Genomic DNA, 23,795 nt, shown 5'->3' with positions numbered 1-23,795 from the left:
ATATTGACCAAACAATGCTTGTTCTGTTAATTGACTGATATACCAACCAACTGATAGGTGAAATCAATACATCCTTTTTTCCTAAGGAGGACATACCGGTAATTTATCTGACATGTTCCTACCTATTGGTGTACTTTTTGTCTATGACCAAATCTTCTTGAATGTTGTATCCCAGATATTTTAGCCGCTTTCTGTCAATTTCTGAAAGTCAAATTGCACTGGTATGGTTACACGGATAAATGATCTCAAAATTATAATTTCTATAATATATATTACACTATTTATCTATCTATATGAGTCTGCACACATTCCTTAGTCTAATGTATTGTGCAAGGATTGATCTTATATCCTCTTCTATACTCTGTCCCAAGATATTTTGGATTCACGTTTGGCTTAATTGTTTGATATTTATAAATACCTCAGGATCCAAACGATGTTCATTCAAAAGTATGAAAAATTTAAGATTTCTCAGTCAAAACGCCCCTGTTAGCTTATCAGGTTTCAATACAATGCTAAAAAATGTGATGTCTATGGAGATTTTGCATTGCAGCAAGCCCGGATGATAACGTTGAAAAATTGCGCGATGTATTCCGAGTGTATTCCGAATGGAGAAAAGATGTAAACATTCCCCATTATAAATCTCCGTAAGGAATCTGTTTTCGTTCCTGTGAATTTTTCCGAGTGAAAGATGATAATGTGTCAATGAAATTATCTTGGAAAATATCCCTTTCAACTATTTCAATTGCACTTCTTTCACAGGTAAGTGTATTTTTATTAAAAATCGTCCAAACGTGAATCCAAAATATCTTGGGACAGAGTATAAATGAGAATTTTTTATTTCACTTTTAAACTGACCTATATTGTGAACACCATTTGCTGGAAAACTTGTCATGACTTTTGTGGCCTGAAAGTTCATTGAAATAAAACTTTGTGTTAGTTAAATCACATTCTAAAATTTTGAAAATTAATATAATCAATACACATCTAGCATGTAATGTAGCCCATGTATGGGATTCACAAATACAAAATTATTATCATTAAATTGCCGTATACTGAGGCACTAAATAGTTCATAGGGATATGTTTTCCAGCACACTGACCTTGGGTCCATAAATACCATTGACCTCAATCTTCTTTCTGGCAGTTGGTATAAACCAATCTTTGGACAATTTGTGTCGCTGAAACCATGACATTAAATCAAATGGAATTACTGGTTATTTATTTACTGAAAATAGAGTCTAAATCAGTCCAATCATCTGTTTATAGATATAAATGTTATTGACACAATTACCAGTAATGCAAAATATTTGTGCTTTAATTATAGGCAAGCTTTTCATGGCACAAAAAATTTTGATTTACTTACAATGGGCTTTGAAGTTAATGCTGAATCATGAAAAAAATGTTTGACTTGTAGTCTTTCTGCAGCTTCAAAAAGAAGAGATTTAGTCAATTTCATAAATATTGCAAACATTGAAAAAAAATGCACATTTTAAGATTTAATTGAATATATATATGGTAACATCATTCCAAATTTAAAATGTCATACAAACTTGAGTACGGATGTAAAATCATAATTCATGCTTAATACTGTGTACAGGTAAATAAATATTTACACCAATTTATTTTCGCCCCTTTCGCCCTCATTGTCGGTGGGAAAATTTAAGACTGGGCGAATTCCAATGACTCAAATTATCTCTCTTTATACACAACAGTTACTGTGTCTGTGAAAATTGAAGACAGGGCGAAACTGTTTGCAAGTGTAGAAGAACGAAAATTACATGGGTTGAAAATAAGAAAATAACCCTGTACAGAGTATCAGTACATCTGCTGTATTCATGTTTGAAATCGATGTATCAAATGAAGATGTTAAAGAATGTAATTGTTATTTGTCCTAGTGTTAACTGAAGTAAAGACACTGGTACATAACTAACAGCAGACAATTGAAAAGTGAGTGAAGATGTTAGCTGAATTAATCAACGCCTTTCAAGGTTGAAAATATTTTTCTTTCTGATAAGTTTTACTGAATGTTTTTTATCAATAGGCGCATGTTTTCTATGACCCAATTTGTGTGAAAATAAATCTCTATGTCATGTCTACAATTGAAGAGATTTAAAACTTGGAATCTTCTGAAACCATGCAATTGAGAATTTCAATGCAAATAATAGAGACTGTTTGCTCTGAAAAGAAGATATGAATGAAGAGCTGACAAAAAAGTGAAAAGCAGTTTCCCATATTTTATGTACACCATCTATAAACTAGAATATAGGGTTTCAAAGCAAACGTAATCCTCAGAAGTGACAAATTTGTTCCCCTATTGAGCATGTGTCGTGTGAGCGAGATGTAAATATTGGTTCAGATAAATGTGGAACAAATCTCATTACCACCAAATCTCATTTTATCATTCAAAGCTTAAACATGCTGGAAATCAGATAAAGGACAAATCAAATCAATATTAAAGGTAAACAGAAAAGTGGTTATTTGGTCTAAAATTTTAATAGATTGTACATACACCTCAGATTTAAATTCTTTGACACAGGTGGAATTAATAGATTCTATAGATTTTTATTCAATTTATAATCTGACTTTGGTAATTCATTAATATCAACATTGTCCATCTCCAAAAAATATTGATACAAGCTAGGATAGATAATGATCAAATTTTGTATTCAAAATTCAGTCACATTCATCAAAAGTCTATCTTTGAATTAAACTTAATGTACTATGTACCAGTTTTATTTGACAAGCATAATTTTGTTCCTATTAACTGTTACCAGTTGTATAATTTTCATACACACAAAATGATACAGAGAGAGAGAGAGAGAGAGAGAGAGAGAGAGAGAGAGAGAGAGAGAGAGAGAGAGAGTGTGTCTGTCTTATGAACAGATTCTTCCGGTATTAGACAGATTCATCCAATTTTACTAATCTACAATTCTGAATGCAATATATTTTATTACCCCAGTAAGTCATACCATACATGTACTAAAAAATATGAGAAATTTAGTAAGACAAGAGACTTCCTTTGAATCTTAATGACAAATAAGTCACCATTTTCTTACTGTGGACTGACACTTTAACATGTTGTTATCATGAGTGGGACTTATTTGATGTGTACCGGTATGTACTGATGTGGTGGTCTGTGCTGTGGGTACTTACAGGTGATGATACGTCCATCCAACATCCAGACATTTGGTAGACAGTCTATCAGATGAATCCGATCTACAGAGAAAAGCTGACCTAATGAACGCATCTATACATACACTTGAAAATTTCTTTTAAGCTACATTTGTTCAATATAAATAGAATATAAAAATACTTATGAGGTAAAATACAAACATGAAATTTGTCTTCAAAAATAATAGGAATACTTAGTTAACTTAATATGGACATGTTAAAAATAGTGTGTAATCTTTGTTAGCCAATGGTGACGATTGGGTGGAGCTGCATCCATGGGTTGCAAAGATGTTTTGTCATTTACATGAAAATTCAAATTATGCATAATTGCCGATGAAATGTCCAGACACAAATTTTCTCTAATAAAGACATGAAAATAAGTGATTCCCATACTAGTTAAGCTTTATATTGAAAACTGTAAAAATAAAATCATCAATAAAGAGGTGATCAATTCAAACTTGTCAAGCTGAAAGCATGACTAAGTTAATCTTATTTTATGTTGACATTAGAATTATGCAAATTATTCCATTCTCTTTTATATCATCTTTATTATTGTATCAGACCTAAGGTAAGTTTAATATGGCACATTTCTCTCTACATCAGTCAGACATTGGGGTCCAGCTTTTATGGTTACTTTTGAATACTATGTACACAAACCAATCTTTAAGTGTTTACAAAGCTTTTGACAATGTGAAATTCAATGAATATTAAGTGAACTTTCAGAATAAAATTTTAAGATAACTATTGTAATTTAAAACTTCATGTATATAATGTAAGATATTGAGATTTTAACAAATCAGAATAAATCTAATTTCAGGTTCTCCAAAAATCACAAATAATACCTTGCAATTAATCTGATGGTACTGTAGATTCCGAATTAAACGCGGGTTATTAATATCCACATAAAATTGTGAGAAGCACATCTTGCAGATTTTAAAATCTCGCTTTTATTTTTTGGATAGATGTAAACTAAATGAAACTATGATTAAAATGTGTTCACGATTGTTATTCTCTCGATTTAATGCAAAACAGTTGAATTGTGGAATTAAGTACACTGTACTTGCGTAAAATAAGAAATCACCAGTATTCAAATCAAAAAGAAGCAAAACTCAATTATACAGCACATTTCAAATTATTTTGGAAAAAAATCAATATATTGATCTTAATTTAAAAACTTAACTTAAATTTTTGACATAAATTAAAAATCATAATAGCCATCAATAATAATATATGTGTTTGTTGACTATTAAAATCATATAATATGCAGACTAAACAATGAATCAAAAGTAACTCATTGTATTTAAATTCCACATCAGAAGAATGAAACAGACTGTGACGTTGCATGAAGAAATATGAATTAAGATATTTAATTTTTTGTAATAAAATAAAGTTCAAACAAATGTACAAGTCTATACATGAATGTACCCCTTTTCTCTGAAATAACACTCAAGCAAAACATTTAACACCAGTAGAAGAAAAAACCTAGTTTACAATGCATAAAGTTACATGTATGCTACATTAACCAGAATATTATACACTAAATAACTAAAGTATCACAATAAACCCAAAAATTTGGGAAAATGTGATGAAATATGATATTGAAATATATTTAAATACACACATGGGAATCAAATTTTCAGAAGATAATTACACATACTACATATGGACTTCAACTTTTACCATGAATATTAGCATTATTAGTCGTCCGGGCGTCAATAGAGAAAACATAATTGAAGGGTTATTTTTCAGGGTTTTATCATGATACAAGGGTTTATATGCCTTCATCTTTTTTTCTAGAAATAGCATTCCTCAGTGCTTACTTGTTGATGTAACTTATAAAGCATTTGGATAAGATCTCCCTGATTAAATCAACCAATTGTTTTTAATGATCTAAACTCATTGACACAAAGCCTTTAAAAGCCATTTGTTGTATCAATTATCAGATAAAATGCTATGCACATGTGCCAAACCAATTCATTGCCCAGTGAACAGATTGCTTATATTTCAGGGCTATGTGTCAAAAAAAGCTTTGTATCTTTAGAACCCTACAGTTTTTATCACGGATGTAAACCCAAAAATGGAATTTTCAACAGTAAAGATAAACATTGGCAACAGAATGTGTACAGTGTTAGTAACACTTCTTGGCATGCATGCTTGCTAAATAAAGTGGTCACAGACATTTACTCAGAAATTAAAAATTTAAGAGGGATGATGTAACCAAGAAAGAAAATGAATTTTACATTCCCCTACTTAAAATTGTCAATAAGTTTTCCGTTGAAGCCACCTGCAATATTGGTTTATGTTGGTGACTGAAAGAATGATCGAGTGAAGTTGTGCACTTGACAATGCATACAAAATCAAAGAATCGAAGGTATTCTCAGATAATGGGATGGGATTAGCTCTAAGCAAAAATATCCTAAGAGAAAATGGTTGTCTTGTAAAATCTGATCAATATTAGACCTTCAAACAATAGTGCAAAGTGTGTACAATGAGCATTTAAAATCACAAACATGTACAAAAGAGTACATTTCTACAAATAACTTCACTTGTCTGTATTCAGTACATACACAACCATTCACTATTATGAATAGAAACAACATAACTCACAATATGGGTCTTTTTCCATTTGGCTGTTTCCATGGAGACTTAGGTTCAGAATATGAATATGCCTTATCTTCCCAAGTTCGTGCCATGTCAAGTCATTGTTGGAGAGATTGAGAGTTCCCATAGCAACAAACCGTGATAACCCATCCAAACTCTTGATCTATATGGAAAAGAAATAATACAGATTAGGTGACTTTTTTCTCTATGTACACATTATATGTATGAGAAGAAAAAGAAGTAACAAAACTCATGTTTTATGCATTATACGTAAGGAATGGGATGTACATGTATATCTAAACTGATCTTACCTCATTATTACTCAGATCTACATTCCACAATTGAGAACAACATTCCAAATTTGATACTTCATAGATTTTGTTTCCTCTCAAAACAAGTGTTTGCAGTTTAGGACAGTTACTCAACTTCTCAATTACAACTGAAATAAATTACTTTGCATTTCAGTAACATCGTCAAATGACCTCTCTCTATTAAACAGACATTGAAAGTCAATCTAGCTTCTCTTCTTAGCCATAAGCTTAAGAGTGTTTCTGAAATATGTTTATTGTACAGGCACTTGTTTCTTCAAAACCCGATGTACTGATCTTGGGGAGAATAAGTGCATGTGTGTCATTGAATTCTGTATCACTTATGACATTCTAGGTAAGCTATAAAATATTGCTGGTTTATACCTTGTGTGAAATAAAGCTGTTATCTGTTGAATAAGTTTTCTAATTTTTCGTATTCACTTAATGATCAGTTGTAACCATGGTTAATTTTTGCAATGTTTAAACACAGAGTTAAAGTTTTTAAACTGTTTGAATTTAATTTCTGTTTTCTATTCAAGATTTGTACATATAGGCCAGGTCTTGTGGTGTGAAATAATTTTTCCAGTCAGTGAGGATTGTTTGCATGCTGTTTATGCAGATAGAAGAATATGAAGGCAAGTGTGGCGAAAATAATTTTGTAAGTAAATTATTGTATAAGAGAATGGTACTTAACACTTGTCCAGTGCAATTCATGGAAGGGGGTACTCCATGGAGTTCAGAGTTTGATACGTACCTTGTGTTGTTATAACATTATGTGGTCAATTTTATAATAGAAACAAGTGCCTGTACATTATTGAATAATATATAGATAACAATTTTTTATCTCACCTATTTCAGAATTTGATAGGTCTAAATATTCCGCCGCTGGTAATGGGCCTTTACATTTTGATCGAAGAAACTATCAAAAATGAAAAAGTATTCTGTAATCTAAAACCAATTTAGATCTGCAGTCACCATGAAATTGAAAAACAGGATAAGCAAAGAACACTGTAAACAAACAAGTATAATAAGGTATAGATTAATTTAACAGCCTCAAAATGACAGATAATTTGACGTCAAAAATATTCTGGAAAAAATGTCAAACAGTTAGACAACAAAATGACTAAAGCAGATAGTATGTCATTTAAATTTGAACAAAATTTCCACAAGTGGTATAAAGATGATTGAGTAAATTATCATACCTTGATATTCACATTTTAACATATTTAAGATGTTTGTAATTTAAAATGTTTGTAAAAATACGTGTATCGATCATTCTATATTTCCAAATGAAAAATATCACTTTTTGATAACTGATTTAGGTGAATGAACCATAACATTTTAATAGATCTGTTAAATGAAAATATAAGCCACCCAAATGAGTAGCATGGAATTTAGTCAAAGTGTCATATCGTTTTAAACACAAAAAGTTTAGCAAGTGCATATATTTAATATAACTTAATGCGATGAAACTGTCTTAAAGATAGTTAAAGTCATATTACGTATCTATTCAGTAAATACCTGTGTTGTTATTCTCATTTTCGTACACTTTTCCTGAACCGCATAATGAAATTATTTTTCCCTTACAGGTTGTTGTGGACCGATTTACTGACGAGTAGTAAACAATCACTTACGAGACAAAATGTATTCCTTCTTAGTTTCATATCAAATATTTGTTTTTTATACCATGATTAGTAAGAAATAAAGTATCTAAAAATGTTTTAACATATTCAAATTATGATGTTTGTTTATATTTAATGATTATAAGTATTTTATATAAACACAGATTCAGCGTATGAATAAATCACTTTGTCTAATTATGGTATTTCGACCCCGACTTCTTTCGAGCTCGAAAGTTGACTCGTCTCAATTTTATTTGTAAAACAACCATTCTTTTGCCAAATAGGTACAAATACTGTAAACTTTCATACCATTATTTATTCATTTTAATTTTAGAGCAGCAAGACCCCCTTTATTTTTTGGCTGGTCAAGATTTCTTTACGAGTGCCCCCGCCGCCCCATACACATTAAAAAACGATGCTACGTGTCTGATTAGTTTCATCATAATTTTGATTTTCTATTTTCTAGCAACTTACTTTGTTGATAAAGCAAAAAATCAAGAATTGATTAACTATAACATGCGCTGGTCCAAACATTTCCAGGGGGGGGGGGGGGGGGGTCCGACTGGACTGTTATTCGAGTTAGGCATATTTTTGGTAATTTTATAACGTAATTTAAAGAAATTTTGCTGACCCTTTCTAGACCTGCACATGAATAATAAAAAGAAATAACTCTCATCGAATAAAACCCTATAATTTTTTCAACATTTTACTTTCAGTTAAGGTGTTATGAGACAACTGTCAATATATTCTCTTTTGAAAAGTGGACAGGCATAGCCTACATCGTAGGCTATGCCTGTCCACTTCTCAAAAGAGAATAATGTCAATATTTATGTGGATTAAAGTACATTAAAATCAAAATACTTCTCCCGTTTGAGAACTTTCCAATTTTACCAAAATTTAACAAAAAAATAAGTTTTGATTTTTTCGGAAAGGTAAAAATAATTAAAACTCCAGCGGGATTCGAAGTCATGACTTACAGATTCGTAGTTCACGCTCTGTATTAGTAACCCTTTGCGCTACGCTGATAGATGTTCCATTCCACCCATATGGAGGTGTCCGATACCACCTTATTTTGGCTTTTAATTATTAGTGACAGTATGAACACGATTTACAAAAATAACTAGACATCATTGAGATGGTAGCCATCTCAAAGGGTCCGCTTTAATAAAGGATATTAAAATGAAAAACATTAATCAGTAGAGTTTTGCTTTGACCTTAACCAATTAATTTTAAGATTAAGAAAGTTTTGTAAAACTCTGAGCAAGGGAAAATTTGTCCGGGATGACCTTGACGTAAAAACTTAGTTCAAGGTCACTGCATATCATTTACACACAGGCAGTCTCTTGGTGTAGTCTAAGCAAGATTGGGCCAATGGGAGAGAAAATATGGTCAAAAACTGGACATCAAAGGTGTTTTTGGTTTGTTTTTTTTTTGCCCATCACCATGACTTAAATTTGGTTTAAGGTCCCTGCTCTCCATTTACCAACAACCGTTCTTTATTTAAGTGAAGTATTGGCGAAACAAGGCCAATGGAAGAGAATTTATGACAAAGACAATGATTTTTCATAAACCAGCTGACCTTGATCTTTGACACATAAACGTAGTTCAAGGTTAGTGCACATCTTACCTAAAGACGCTCTTTAGTATACATATAGTAGTATTAGCTGCAATAATCCATTTTCGGTGAAAAGAAACGAAGGCATAAAAAATTGAAAATGCCTACATTGCAGCTAGACTGATGGATATGTCCATAATCAGTCATCTAATATAGAAGCCACGCATTATGATGCAAACAGTTCGACCCAGAACTGATTAACCTTTTCCAAGAATTCCAACTTATATAAAGTGACATATTATAATAGTCAGCCAGAAGGCCGGTAAATTCATTACATTGAGAATCCCGTGAATGGTCAACAGGCTTTTAAATGTACGAAAAGGATAATTGGCATAAGGAAATTTAAATGATTAATTTGCTCTGCAGTATCTAAAATACTAGAATTCCTAAAACATTAGACTGTCGAAAGGTCAATTCACCCGTGCGCGCAGGTTTATTAGAAATCGTCATTAAAAAAAACAAACACTAATTTTTTAATTTCATTTTGTTCAGTTTGATCTTAACTTTCATTAAAATACTGCGATTTGTAGAAATACAAAATGTTATGGACACATTATGGATTATTATTATGCATCAAATACTGATTACTAATAATAAAAATCCCTGAAAATTTTGTTTAATTTTATTGCCCTCCCTCGTTGGTTCGGTATATTGGTTTGGTTATGTCTACGTTAAATGTATAATTAACGTTAGGCAACCTAAAGATGATTGACTAAAAATTCAAAAATGGCTTAGAATCGATTAGCTGCAGGTCTGTAGCTCTTCCGGAAAATTATATTGAAAATGCCCAATAAATTTACGGCATGTCAACCCTAATTTTCTGTAACGCTACATGTCTGCATCAAGTAGTATTTCTGTAGCAAGTGTTCCAGTGTAACATTTTACTTACAAACTCATTCCATTTACTTGAAATGACAATTTCAGTCATAAGCAAAGGGGAGCTGGTTTAACTTAAATTTGTTTTTGAAATTACATCTGTGATGTAAAAAATATTTTTGTTTTTGGTGTTCATTAGCTAGTGTTAAGCATTTCGAAAATATATGATAACTGCAAAATAAAACTAAGCATTTAAATGTGTGAGCTATGTTTATTCACAATTATGGATATAAAAATAAAAATATGCTGAATTGACACCAAGGAAAAGTAAGACAAAAGTCTGCTAAACTACACGATAACAGAAAGAAGACATGTCTGAATTCTCCAATGGGACATCAACAGCACATAAAGCAGTCACCTACAAGGGGAGGAAAGGAAGGAAAAATCAGCCCACGGCAGACTGTCACACAAAAGCTTCATATGATATATCCATTATTCACTCTTCAATTTATAAAAAGAACCTCTCATATAATCAATACATGATAATAATATTAATAACATCAACATTGGTCAGTAATGTAATTATAGTACTCTTATAGACTAGAAAAAAGACGAGTACAGATATACACTTTAAACTAAAGGCCCTATATATCTTTATATATAAAACAATTTACAAGCCAGGGGGAAAAAAAATCATAAATATTTCTATGTTGCTGCACGCAGCTTATATACAATGATATATATCTAAAAATTATGCAACAAAAACAAGATAAAACATGGCAGTACATTGACTATCAAATTATTTCCCAATTAAGTATCCAGCTCAAAGAATATGGCTCTTCTTTTTTTCAACTTTTCCCCCTTACTATATAGTCTACTGAAAAATTATAACAAATCTAATATCCATCATCATTGGCACATATATTTCCTCATTATTCTAATTACTGCTCGGTCAATATATGTTCACCAGCAGTTGCATGTTTTGTAAAATCAAGAGATAGAAACTTATTATCATGTCAAATATATTTGGGAATTATTTTTTCTTCAGACAAGCAATAAAATTTGACCTTATACTGCACACTGCAAACATAAAGTCTAACACTACAACCCATACACAAATTTCCTTTTGCAATCACAGAGGCACACCCATTTCATAATAAATAAGATTTAAAATGTGTATTACCCAATCCATTTTGATAGAAATGGTTTATAATTGGTAAAGAGTAAAAGAAATAAATCATCAGTTATTTTGACCAATAACACAATTTCTTAAAAATAAAAGAAATGTTTTTCTCGTAATGCAGTCTTTGTTAATGATTTATGAAGTGAAAGAAAATTATAATAAGCACTTATACTTTCATTCTGTACAATTAATTTTTTTTTTACACACATTTAATATATATTATATATGTACAATTTATACATCAGAACCAGCCTGGCTTCAATACAACTATGAGCATTGTACACAACACAGAACATGTACAATATTTCTGTTCAGTGGACTATATCACAAGGAAGTTATGTACATGAGACAGCAAGTCAAGTTCCAGCACTCTTTACAGCCTAACAGCCCTCACCAAACCACCCATCATCTGTGATCACGAGAGGGGCGTCGCCTCTTACTATTTGGAGGTAGGGTATCGGTTGCATCTGAAAATGAAAATGCTCTGTTAATTTTCAATCTTACTTCTTCTTTTTGTTTTATTTAATATCATTAAAAAAGATTTGCTTTACCTTAAAAGAAATGAAGTGTCTCTTCTTAGCAAACATTCTAACAATATCTTTGTTTTACTTTCAAAACATATGTGTACTTAACTCTAAAATTTCAATGAATAAAACAACACCAGTTTGCTAAAAATATATACCTGTATGATTGATAATCAAATGATAAAAAATGAAAACATCTTTAAAGCAAATCAAAAAGATGAAAATGAATTCTAAGATACCACAGATACAGCAAAAATAAAAAGAATAGACCATTATCTTTTTAATATCCACACAGGTAAGTTTGTTTTAATTTATTTTTTTTCAAATTTTGAAGACACAATATTTTGACAAAGTACAGACCCCCTTGTATTGAACCTTTATTGTGCATTCTGAAGTACATGTACATAGTTATTAGGTTCATCATCACACTATTCACTCATGTTTTATTTTGCTTTCATAATTCTTCCTATGTCAGATAAATTTGAAAAATAGAAATACCTTTCTGAAAGGAACAAGCCCAATATTGTATGAAATATAATCTCTCTATAAAAACTGAACTAAGACAAACTCAAAAGCTTCCGTCATAATGAAAAATAAGAGATTTGTTCTTGGAGATGCCTGTAAATCTAACCCTCATCAAGTAATCTTTGTGAGAAATGATTCAAACTTAAAGAATAAAATGTGTTGGGGGAGAGAGAAGAGAGGAGTATGGATTGATTGACATCGAGGCAGGAGTTGGGTTTTAATATAAAAAGAAAAAAACAACTCCATGTTGCTAAAAGATCAGCACCAAACGAACATGTCATTTCTGAAAGCTCAAATGTCTATCTTGCATTAATTAAAAGATTTTTCCCCCCGAAGTGTTATAATAATCACCATTTTCTCAAATTTCACAGAATAGTGACCGAAATGATCAATTGGACATCAATATGTCTATACAAATTGATAACATTTGACCTTTCAGGTCAAACATCCAAAAATTTAATTTTTTAGCTGACCAAGTATGTAACTAAGAATGAGAACTTATCTTGGATATCATATATTCAAAATTTAGGAGAAAATATACAAAAGTTTATAGAGAACCAAAATACAAAATAGGAAAAGCAAAAAATATGCACAAATGCACACCCCCACACACCTTTCAATAAAATTGAAAATGCAAGAAACTTATTTGTATTTCATTTGCTTTTGAAAAAAATATACAGTAAAAAAAAGATTTTTTTTTACAATGGCAATGTTATACAAGTACACCTCACCCCTTTATTTACAAAATAATTTTTTGGCAAAATGAACAACACCCAAAGGACTGCATTTGGTTACAAGCATTTGCACAACATCAAATTTATACCAGTACCTTCAGCTAAAAGCCTTCCACTACTGGTCATTTCATTTGTGGAGCTGTAAAATATGCTTCTCCATTCTCTGTTTGCATTAACATAATGAATATTAGTTAGCTCAAATGGACAAAACTTGTCTCTACACCAATTCTAACCCTGTGCATGATTCAGATTTAATTACCCCGGTAGTATGAACAAGTTATGAATGAACATGAGAAAATGACCATCTGGGATAATTCAACCCTACCTTTGATATCGCCTTTTGTTTTAGCAGATCTTGTGGATCTCTTATTTCCCTCATCCTCTGCATTTGGTAATGTTTGTCCTCTGGTCCGACTTCCACGAAGTGGAGATTTTTCTCTAATTGCTATAAAAACATTTAGGATAAATTTATGATCTAATAATCGATGTCACTTGATTTAAAGATTTATTTTTTGATACAGAAAGATTTAAATTAGATCAGGGTTAAAGTTTTGACCAATTTTCTGTTTACCACTTGCTGATGTCTTCTCAGGAGGAACAGAAGGAGAGAGTTTCTTTTGGCGGGACACTTGTTTATTTCTAATAAAGTTTTCATCCTCAGTCTTTGTTTTTTTCATGTCCTTAACACCAGACCCCTTTTGTTTGTCTTCAGCTGTTTTAGCATTAGTGCGAGCTCTTAAACCTGACTTCACACCATCAACAACTGGGGATGTCTCAATCTCTTCTTCACATTTAGAAGTGTCCATTTTTTGAAGCACAGGTGCATCTGCCTTTTTGACAGTCACAGTGTTAGAGTTGCTTTCTTTGAGATCATTAGAACGCGTGTGCCTTGCCACATCCTCATTTTCCAGCATGGGTTTCTTTGCCTCAGTTTCATTATCATTTGTGACACATTTTCTCCTCCTTAGATTTCGTTTCACAGAATCCTCATCAATGACATTTTTATTGGAATCTTTCTCTGAGTTTTTGTCGGACTTATCCGTTTGCTCCAAGACCTGTTTCTGAGCCTTAGAGTGCCGCAAGTTATGCACAGGATCCTCAGGGCTCTTAGATGTGCCCTTTCCCCTCAGGGTCATAGACAAATGAGATTCTTCAGTATTAGCTGCCAATACTTCAGGAATGGCTTTAGAGGCATCATTGGATTCTGTGCTTTTTCTCACTCTAATGATTATAGGTGGTACTGTGGGCTCAGACTTGTCCTGCTGCCTCTGCTCCAGTGGCTTAACCTTTGTCACAACTGTCACTTCCATATTCTTCTCCTCCAACTCCAGCCTCTTTGATTTAAAGTTCACATCCCCACTTCCTTTAGATTTGGAACTTGTTTTTGGACTTTCTTTTTTTGAGTCAGCATTCTTAGAATTACCTGAATTTGTGTCATCAGCACGCTTTGTGTCTGGGAGTTTACTCTGTACATGGTTTACCTTGATTGGTAATTCGGTGTTCTTGCCATCTTTAGCACTTGTCTCCATTTTGCTGTCTTTTTCTGACTGAGTTGAAATCACAGTTTTCTCTACTTCTTGTTGAGATTCCATTTCATGGGTGGGTTCATGAATGGGTGTGCTACCAGATTCAGCACTCGTGAGAATCACAGACTTGGTCTTGTTACTATCCTGACTGTCACTGTGTTGGCTTTTCTGAGCATGAGGCTCACATGTCTGCAGATCACTTTTGTTATCACAGTTTTCACTCTTATTAGAAGAATTTTCCTTTTTCACAATTACATCTTGTGAACTTGGTTTTGAGTTATCGAGAAGACTTTGTGATTTTGTTTCACGAAAATTCTGTTTGCAATCAATGTCTACACCAAGATGATTTTCTGATGGAACGTTGCTAAATTCCAGTTCATGACTAGATTCAATTTGTAACACTGGTAATGGAGCACTGTTTTGTGGGAGTAAAAGTTTTTCAATACCCTGACTAGATACACTGTGCTCATTAAAGCCATGGAGGGAATTCACAAGGTCACCTGAATTAGTCAAGTTTGTTTCTGAAATCACAGCTGCTGAGGAGAATGGTATAATCTGTTTCATTGTGAAAGATTCTAAAACAGAAGGTCTAGTGTCACTTGTTTTGGCAGGTTTTGAAGGTGAAGAAGAGCAAGAAACTTTACATGATGAATTAACAGGAGATTTACGCTGATGAGGTAGAGTTGAACTTTCTATAGATGGAAGTGCTTTAACAACTTTTTGAACTGACTCTGTTAAGCTTTTAGCCAAAGGTAAACCAGGATTTAAGAAATGTTGTTGATTTGAACTTGTGCCCGGACCAGTCGGAGACTTTCGTCTATACATGTTAGTCACATTTCGACTGGAGTCTGAGGAGTGAACAGATTTTGGTGTCAGAGGTGGAGCTGATGTGATTCCTTCTGCATTTCCCTGAGACACATCACTGCTTCGCTTCTCTACCATAGAGTTAGCCACTGAGTAAGTGGAAACAGTAGAGTCCATCTGATGTGAATTGGAGTTAGCTGGGGATTTTCCTTTTAACTCTTGGGGACATTTTGAGTATTTTTTTTGCATCTGTATGTCTTTAGGAATCACAGAATTTAAGGAATTGTTTGAGTCAAAACCAGAAGAATACTGAATACTGGGATGGAGATCACTATTGCACATAACTTTGCTCACCGCAGAACTCCCTACGTCACACTGTTTGCTATAATTTGGCATTGGCACTTGACCCATACTGGATGAGGATGATATAGATGACACTGAATTCACATCTATGTTGTTTTGAAGCAGTACCTCGTTTGCATTTTTAGACACTACAGGGTGATAAGATCCTTCCATTTCTAAAAAAAAATACATATATAAAATTAATTAAGTTACAAAAAACCCCAAAACATGGTTAACTCTTTCAATGAATGCAAATACTGACCACAAAATAAGTTTAAAAAAGATTGTATTTTTTACTATAAGGGCATGATTAATAAAAACTCACCAAATGAAACCATTTATTATATTTGAGAGCAATCTTTGACATTTTTTTTTTTTAAAACCCACTTAGGATTATGATATAAACTAAATGAGTTTTTTACAATTTCTATGTATTAATTAGATTTTATTTCAGTGCCATATAAAAAATGACCTCCCTCTCCCCTCCCCCCTTTGGATTTTTCTCTTCTCTGTTTAAAAAATTTACCCTCTTACATGATTAAAGGATCAGATTTTAAACTAGCATAAATCTAAACTATATCAGAATGTTTGCACAGTGATATTAGGCTAAAATAATTAATGTATTTGTTCACAGGCACCACCTTATATGGTCAGATGCAGCTGTATTGAAAAAGGAGGTTAACTCAATTTTAAGTTGAAATAAGAATTTTGACTTATTCCCCTTTTTTAAATCTTGCAAAAAAAAAATAAAAATACTTGCCCGTCATACTATTGAAATATTGTGATTAAACTTTAATCAAAATTATATAAAGCTTTCCCATATATAATGGAATATCTAGTGCATTGGCAATTCCAATCATAACAGCTTAATTTTCCCATTTTTACATAGGCATCTGTTTCTACAATAGTTTGACACAAATTACAATAATAACAAGTTATCTAACTCCTAATTTCGTAGAGTATCCCATCCACAAGTTCATTAAATTTTTGCTTTTAAAAGAAAAGAGACGGAAAATTGTTTATTTCAATTTTGTTTTACGATAGTTTACATGGCATGCTTGCCTTAATTTCTTCATATCTGCTTAAAACAGCGTCCAAACATAGCTTGCTAACTGAAAAAGTTGTTTCACACCACAAAATCATGTATACAAGTCTAAGCAGAATGAAAAAATTAAAATCAACAGTTTGAAAAAAAAATATCATGTGCAAAAACAATTGCAAAAGTTAAACTGATCATCAACCAAAAAATCAGAAAACTATAACATTTTTAATAGAATAAATGCTTTGTTTCACATACCATAACCTGCAACATTTTTAGCTTTCCCAAATTCCTGCAAGTGATATGTAATCAACTGACACACTGAGGTCAGTACTAAGTGTTTGTGGTGTGGAAATGACTTTACCAGTAGACAAGCAATGTTTGGAAGCTGTCTATGCAGTTGGAAAAAAATAAAGGCAAGCATTTTAAATATGATTTTCCAGGAAAATTCTCATTGAAGAGAATGGTACTAAACACTTTGTCCCCTGCTTTTCCATTGAAATAAAAAAAAATGATTGCTACTTACTTAAGGGAAGTACTCAATGAAAATCCGAGTTAGATACCTTGTGTAAGGTAAACTTTATCCCAGAAATAAGTGCCCGTGATTTTCACAAAAACTTTAAAATGTTGTTCGTTGTTATAGGTAATAAACAACTATTTAACCATGTCTTTATCTTTATCATGATGTCACTATTTGATGCATGTGAATATAAGTACATAAAACTGAATAACAAGTTAACACAATTATTCTCCGTAAACTGATTAAAAAATTTAAATGAAAGAGTATACACTTATAAATAAATGAGCATATCAATATTAAAAGTGAGTGTACAAAATATGTAAATGTATTTTCAACAGGGAATTGGATTGCATCAAATTTAATTTGATTGCATCAAATGGTAACAAGATGAGAGAGAATAATTCTAAGAAGTGAGCATGTGTATAAGTATGGATTATGAAAAAAAAAAGTTTTTTTTATCATACAATGCATTTGCAGCATGTGTATAACAGATTCAGTGCTAGATTACCCACCAGAATAGAAGTGTGCTTGTGCGTTTAGTGAATGCTCCATTTTCCGCTTTGCCTTACTGTGCTGGTTAGCGTGCTGCTTTGGAAACAAATGTGCTGGTAGGTGTTTGTGCATCTCACTGGATGCCAGGCTTTTAGGACTACTGTGCTTCTTTGTCTCCATCTGATTGGATATAAACTTATCTGTGGTTGACCAATGAAGAACCGTGTTTGAAGTTTGCTTACCTATGTGATTGTACAAAGTTTTCTCATTCACATGACTTAACACTTTGTTCATAGTCATCATGGCCGATATATCACTCTGTTTGCCTTCAAATGAGTTTGTCATGGCATAACCCACAGTCAGGTCCATACTGGTACTTTTTTGCACAGTACTTTGGACATTCAAGCTCTCGTTAGATGTAACCGTTTTGCTGGTACTATCCAACCCTTGGGTACAATTTTCTGTCACAAGTTTTGATTGTGTCACAATTTTAGATGCCGATACTTTGTTTAACAAAGCATCCGACACTTTTATATTTTCTTCAACCACTAAATGCACTAGTTTAAGGTCATCCCCGGGTTCAGAGGGAGTGTCATCTGACCTTTCTGATGAACTCCCCACTCCTGAATCATGATTGTACGCTTTCCCTTCCAGATGACAACCTGGGTTTGTAGCACCCATCTCATTTTGCATATTAGAGTCTTGTAACAAACCACAATGATTGGAATTTTCCGAGTCTGCCCCTGGACTGTCCATCTGGCTGCCTAAGTGAGGATTATTTTTGGCTGGATTGGGATGAGAAATATTGAGCAATGGGTCAGTGTTTGAACTTCCAACAGAAGTCGTAATAGATGTCTCTGTTCTCCCAGTTATATGTTCATGGATGGATGTCTCTGAGATTTTACTTTCATGCACTAAGTTTGTAGGATTTGTGTGTATTAATCTATCTATGCCAAGTGGTCCATTTTCACTTGATGTAGTTGGATGCATCACAACACTAGTTCTGGTGCTGACCAGGCTCTCACTTGCAACAGCAGAATGAGAAGTAGCAATGATTGGGTTATAAGCACTGATGGCCGCTGTGGTAACAACTGCAGTTGTTATTCCAGAATAAGCCATAGAAGCAGGATTGGTCGTCCCCGTGAATTGATGACCAGCACTGTCACTTTGAATGTGAAGACTAGATGAAACCCCGACATTACTGATGGGCCTTGTCCCATGATAATTTCTAACTTTGTCTGAAGTGGGAGCAGAACTTGGCACACTTTTGACAATGGAAGAGGTACACATTGCTAGGCCAATGGTTCTCCTGTCCTTTGGAGACACTTTTTTCAGAGGAGAAAAACTATCCATTGAATTATCACTTTTACATGGACTGGAGTCTGAACTCTCAATAGGTTCTAGAATTCCAGTGTAAGGATTAATTATCTTCCCTGATGTATTGTCAGAATGGGCCTGTTTATGTTGCATTTTGTTTGTGAGCATGAAGTCCTTTAACTGAGGATTGACACCACTCATGATAGGGTGAAAGTCTGAATTTGCTGGAAAAGAAGACATGGTCCGCTCTGATAATGCACTGCATGTCCCTGCTGACATTGGGTTGGCAGGGAGTGCTTGAGTAACCATCATTGAAGGCATGCTGGAACTGTTCATTGATGTAGGCAAACCACAATGTCCCAAGGCTGGATTTGGATTATTGGGATTCCCCATGTCCATTTCAAGTGTTGCAGTTTTGTTTTTCTCTTTTGGTTTCCTAGGTTTGCGCTTCTTTTTCGGAGGTGGGCTACTTTCTGTTGGAGGCAACATTTTACTGTTCACAAAGTTTGCCATTGCATCCGTTTGCAGTAAATTCACAAGAAGAGGGCTAGTGGCTGGAATCCCTGGGTAGGGAGGTGGGGGAGGTAAGGTCATGTGATTGTCCATAAACATGGGAAATCCTGGCTGATCCTTTGCAGACTGCAACAGTCTTGGATCATGTACATTTTGAGGACCATTTCTTTGTAGCAGATTTGGACCCGGAGGTATGGGTGTCCTACTAGCCGAGTTTTCACCAGAGAATACATCCTGGTTAATATTTCTCCTACCGTCAAGCTGTGGGGGTAGGAAGGACCCAAGGAGTTGGGAACCATGTTTTAAATAGTCTGCAATATTTTTCCTAGATGCTTCACTGGTACCAGGTCCATTGAAATCCCCTGGTTGTCCAAGAGCTGGTGACCCTTTATTGAATACAGCTGCTGCTCCATTAACAGTTTCATTGGCAGTTTTAAATATTAATTTTGTATGTTCATTATTTCGGCCAGCTATTGTTAAAGAAATAATTTGATCCCCTTCTAACTGAACTGCCAAGACACCTAGCTGTTTCAAGGTTGAATCTCCTTGCTGTGCCAGTTGCTTCAGCCTTGTTGCTGCCTCTAGGGGGATGTTAAATGTCACTTTCACACTATTCCAGGGTTCCACTTTTTTAAGAATTAATTTTCTTTTATCTGTAATGATATTAAAATGATAATAAGTCTTTAAAAAGTAAAAGAAAGTTCAAAGAAATGTCTTTTAATACTCCTCCCTTATCTAAATATGTGCAACCTTTTCAAAAATTGATGACGATATTTCTACATAATAGAAAATGTCAATATAAATTCCTGACATCTACATTCCTAAGAACAATCAACCAACCAATACAATGTACAGATATCCCAAATGTCTTAACTATGCTAATTTTAAATAAGTCAATTTCTGTGATTCACTATAAAGTAAGTCTGCCTACTGCCTGCAACCAAAACAGGAAAGGCCTGAAATGTTGTTCCAAAATAGGTTGAAAGCTAGACTAAACATAATGGGAAACTAGACACGATCTCGTTGCAAGCAACGAGTGGGTCTTCCGTTTGATTATGAATAAATGATAGGGTTAAATCAAAATGTTGACATTTGGTACGAGTTACAACTTCCTTTTAAACTAATTTTGGGACCTACACTGCAATATTGAGATTTCCGGAAAAGATCATTTTAAAACTGCAATTTCTCTGCAATGCATTGTCCGATATTAAAACTGTTTTTAGTTTTGTATTCAGTACAAAAATGTCTACAAAATGTATATGCTTTAAAAATCCAAAAATCAAAATTTTGGAATGACTTCCAATGACGACCGAAAGTGACGGACGACCTGCTCATATTAAAATTTGATAAGTTTAAAACATTCTGATGAAAAGAAATTGTAAATTTTTTAATTTGAAATTTTTTTAAAACACAATTTTCTAAAAATGCTGTTTTAGCGGGCCGGAAGTGACGGACGATCATGGTTTTACCTGATCGGCACTAAAAATTTAAAAATATATTATTCCTGAAAATTTCAATGTTCTATCTTTCATCGTTTTTGAGAAATAGGGAGCACAAAATCACTTAAAAAAAGAAAATCGAACATAACGGCCGACCGGAAGTGACGTCATCAACAAAAATGTAAATGATAAAAGACCTTGATATTTTTTATTAGTGAAAATTTCATAAAAATCTGTTGTAGCATATTCGAGATATTTGAGTTTTAAGAAAGATGTTAAGAAATAAAAGAGTAATAATAGTGAAAAATAGAGAAAAAGAAACCTAACAAAATCAATAGGGTCTTCCGTTTCCAACGTCATCAACAATCAAAGTACTGAAGTACTGACAGGAGTTGATTTTATCGATCATTATTTATTTTAAAATCAACGATATGTAATTTTGCATGCATGGCAAGTAAATTCCTATAAGTCTTTGAATTACGCACATTTTTTATAATATAAATACTCCTACAGGACATTCGTGAAAATCCAATATCAAATTAGTCCATCAAACTGCGTATCAGTAGTCGAAATAGTTATGAGAAATTGTATGGATCCAAGCAAAATTGAACTCTAGTCTCGTTCAACCAGACTCTCAGCTGTATCCGTTAATCTCCGACAAGCAAGAGAGACTCTCTGCTTGTCGTAGATTTACGGAGACAGCCGAGCGTCTGGTTGAACGAGACTATATTATACTCTGGCGTAGGAATACATAAAATGTACAACTTCAAAAAATATCGTAATTGTTCTTACCATTTAAAATCTGACTATTTACAAGGTATCTATAAATTATTTTCCTTGAAAAACAATGCTTAAGAACTCATTACATCGAATTTTTGATTTGAACTAAATGTTGTCAGCAGTGTTGATTTGTGCTAAGGTCCAAACACTGTTTCACTTTCGGTTTGCCTGAGTAACTGCATAGGAGAGTTGATTAAAATCAACTCCCAAAAATGTAAGTGATAAAAGACCTTGATATTTTGTATTATTCGTGAAAATTTCATAAAAATCCGTTGTAGCATATTCGAGATATTTGAGTTTTAAGAAAGATGTTAAGAAAAAAAAGAATAATAATAGTGAAAAATAGAGAAAAAGAAACCTAACAAAAACAATAGGGTCTTCCGTTGGAAACGGAAGACCCTAATAAACCAAAAGGCAAGGTAAAGAGTCAAGTTCACTTAAAAGTCATATCTTATTTAATTAAGACTTAAACTATATATTTCCTGCATATTTTTTTATGAAGAAAACCCATCTGCTTTACCTGTGGATAAAAGATCTTTGAGAGTACTTCTGAAATCTTCAAGGCGGTTCTTCAAATCAGGGTCATTAATGTCTCCTTCGCAGGTGAAGACCGTCTCCACAAAGTCCTCTTGAGGACCCATCGTCACCACGACGGCATAAGCTCACCTACAAAGTTACAGTTCGAACATACATTGGCTATTTGAGTAATTTGATTGTACAATATTTTTATGCAAAACAACTTTATCAAAACTCATCCAAAGGCCCCAATACTGCATGCGAGTCGTGTTACGTACATGCACAATTTTTATCTTATATTCAAGTATGGTAATACATGTACTAAATGCCTATAACTGAATTTAACTACAAGTGATTAACACATTACCTAGTTTTTTCCCCACATTGCATGTATTATTATAGTAATAGTAATATCATGTTATACAAAGAACTGGTTTTGAATGTTCATACATTACACAAACATAAGAACTATGAATAATGTAAATAGCCTTCGCTCAAGCTAAGGTTGTAACCTGTTTCAAAATACTTCTAATTAGTTCCTTGTGGACTTGTTGCGTCATCATGGATAAACTAGAAATATATCCATGCACGCCTCAGTCAGAAAATAATGTCAGTGTTGAAGTGCTCTTACCAATGCAAGTTTTTGTTTGAAGTTTAATTAATGCTTTCTAAGAAATGTAGCTAATGCTAAGTGCCAACTAAGGAGAAGTGAGGTCAAGGTCACATTGGGTCAAGGTCAGAAAAATTAGACATATTTGATATCTTTAATTTATTTGCACTGAACACAAAATAAGGCATGGTAAAGTCAACGTTACAGAAAAGTCAAGGTTGAAGAATTAGGTCATGGTAAAGATTGCTTGATAAAAATAACTACAGTGTTTGAAGGACAGTAAACTGACAGAGAAACACTAAAGGTCCAGGCTATATTCATGCAGGACACAACATTAAACACTCAACTCAATTTACTTAATGTTGTTGAGATTTTTCATCTATTCCAAAAAACAGATATCTCTATGTATGCCACTAACCCTAACTTGATTAATTGACTATTATCTATTAAAGGTTTATATAACAAAACTATATTATATTCCAATTGCCTTGGACAGGATTGTAAAAATAGAACAGTATTCATATTCATAACCTGCTTTAACAGCATTAAATTGTTAGAATCATTTTAATTTAAGTTCAAAACATTGAAAATAAACAGAAAATTATAAAATTAAAATGTCAATCTTTTCATCATGCAAATATCAGTGTCTCAGTCTGTTCTAAAGCAAATATTTCTCATACAGTAGTACAAAATGAGAAAATAATACCATAAATAAAAAATAAAAGTGAACAGGTTCTGTTGGACCCTTCATTTTCATATCTTAATGGGGGGGGGGGAGGTTATAAAAATATATTTAGCA

At 33.1% G+C, this 23,795-nt stretch overlaps 1 protein-coding gene across 1 annotated transcript in view; it reads right to left on the bottom strand.

Annotated features, from left to right (window-relative positions):
- Positions 1 to 23,795, bottom strand: part of LOC128165636 (uncharacterized) — a 66,339-nt gene that overhangs the window by 40,948 nt on the left and 1,596 nt on the right. The window contains exons 2-11 of the mRNA XM_052830361.1: positions 22,391 to 22,536; positions 17,842 to 20,304; positions 13,670 to 15,946; positions 13,424 to 13,536; positions 11,710 to 11,782; positions 3,153 to 3,215; positions 1,363 to 1,382; positions 1,100 to 1,177; positions 856 to 904; positions 123 to 201 (exon numbers count right to left, since the gene is read on the bottom strand). Of these exons, the coding sequence (XP_052686321.1) occupies positions 123 to 201; positions 856 to 904; positions 1,100 to 1,177; positions 1,363 to 1,382; positions 3,153 to 3,215; positions 11,710 to 11,782; positions 13,424 to 13,536; positions 13,670 to 15,946; positions 17,842 to 20,304; positions 22,391 to 22,511 (5,336 nt within the window). The 5' untranslated portion in view covers positions 22,512 to 22,536. The remainder of the gene's footprint in view (positions 1 to 122; positions 202 to 855; positions 905 to 1,099; positions 1,178 to 1,362; positions 1,383 to 3,152; positions 3,216 to 11,709; positions 11,783 to 13,423; positions 13,537 to 13,669; positions 15,947 to 17,841; positions 20,305 to 22,390; positions 22,537 to 23,795) is intronic.

Source organism: Crassostrea angulata, chromosome 10, assembly GCF_025612915.1.
Source record: "Crassostrea angulata isolate pt1a10 chromosome 10, ASM2561291v2, whole genome shotgun sequence".
In the NCBI taxonomy this organism is placed as follows: domain Eukaryota; kingdom Metazoa; phylum Mollusca; class Bivalvia; order Ostreida; family Ostreidae; genus Magallana; species Magallana angulata.
The sequence above is the reverse complement of the archived record's forward strand: the minus strand, read 5'-3'. Positions and strand labels throughout refer to the sequence as shown.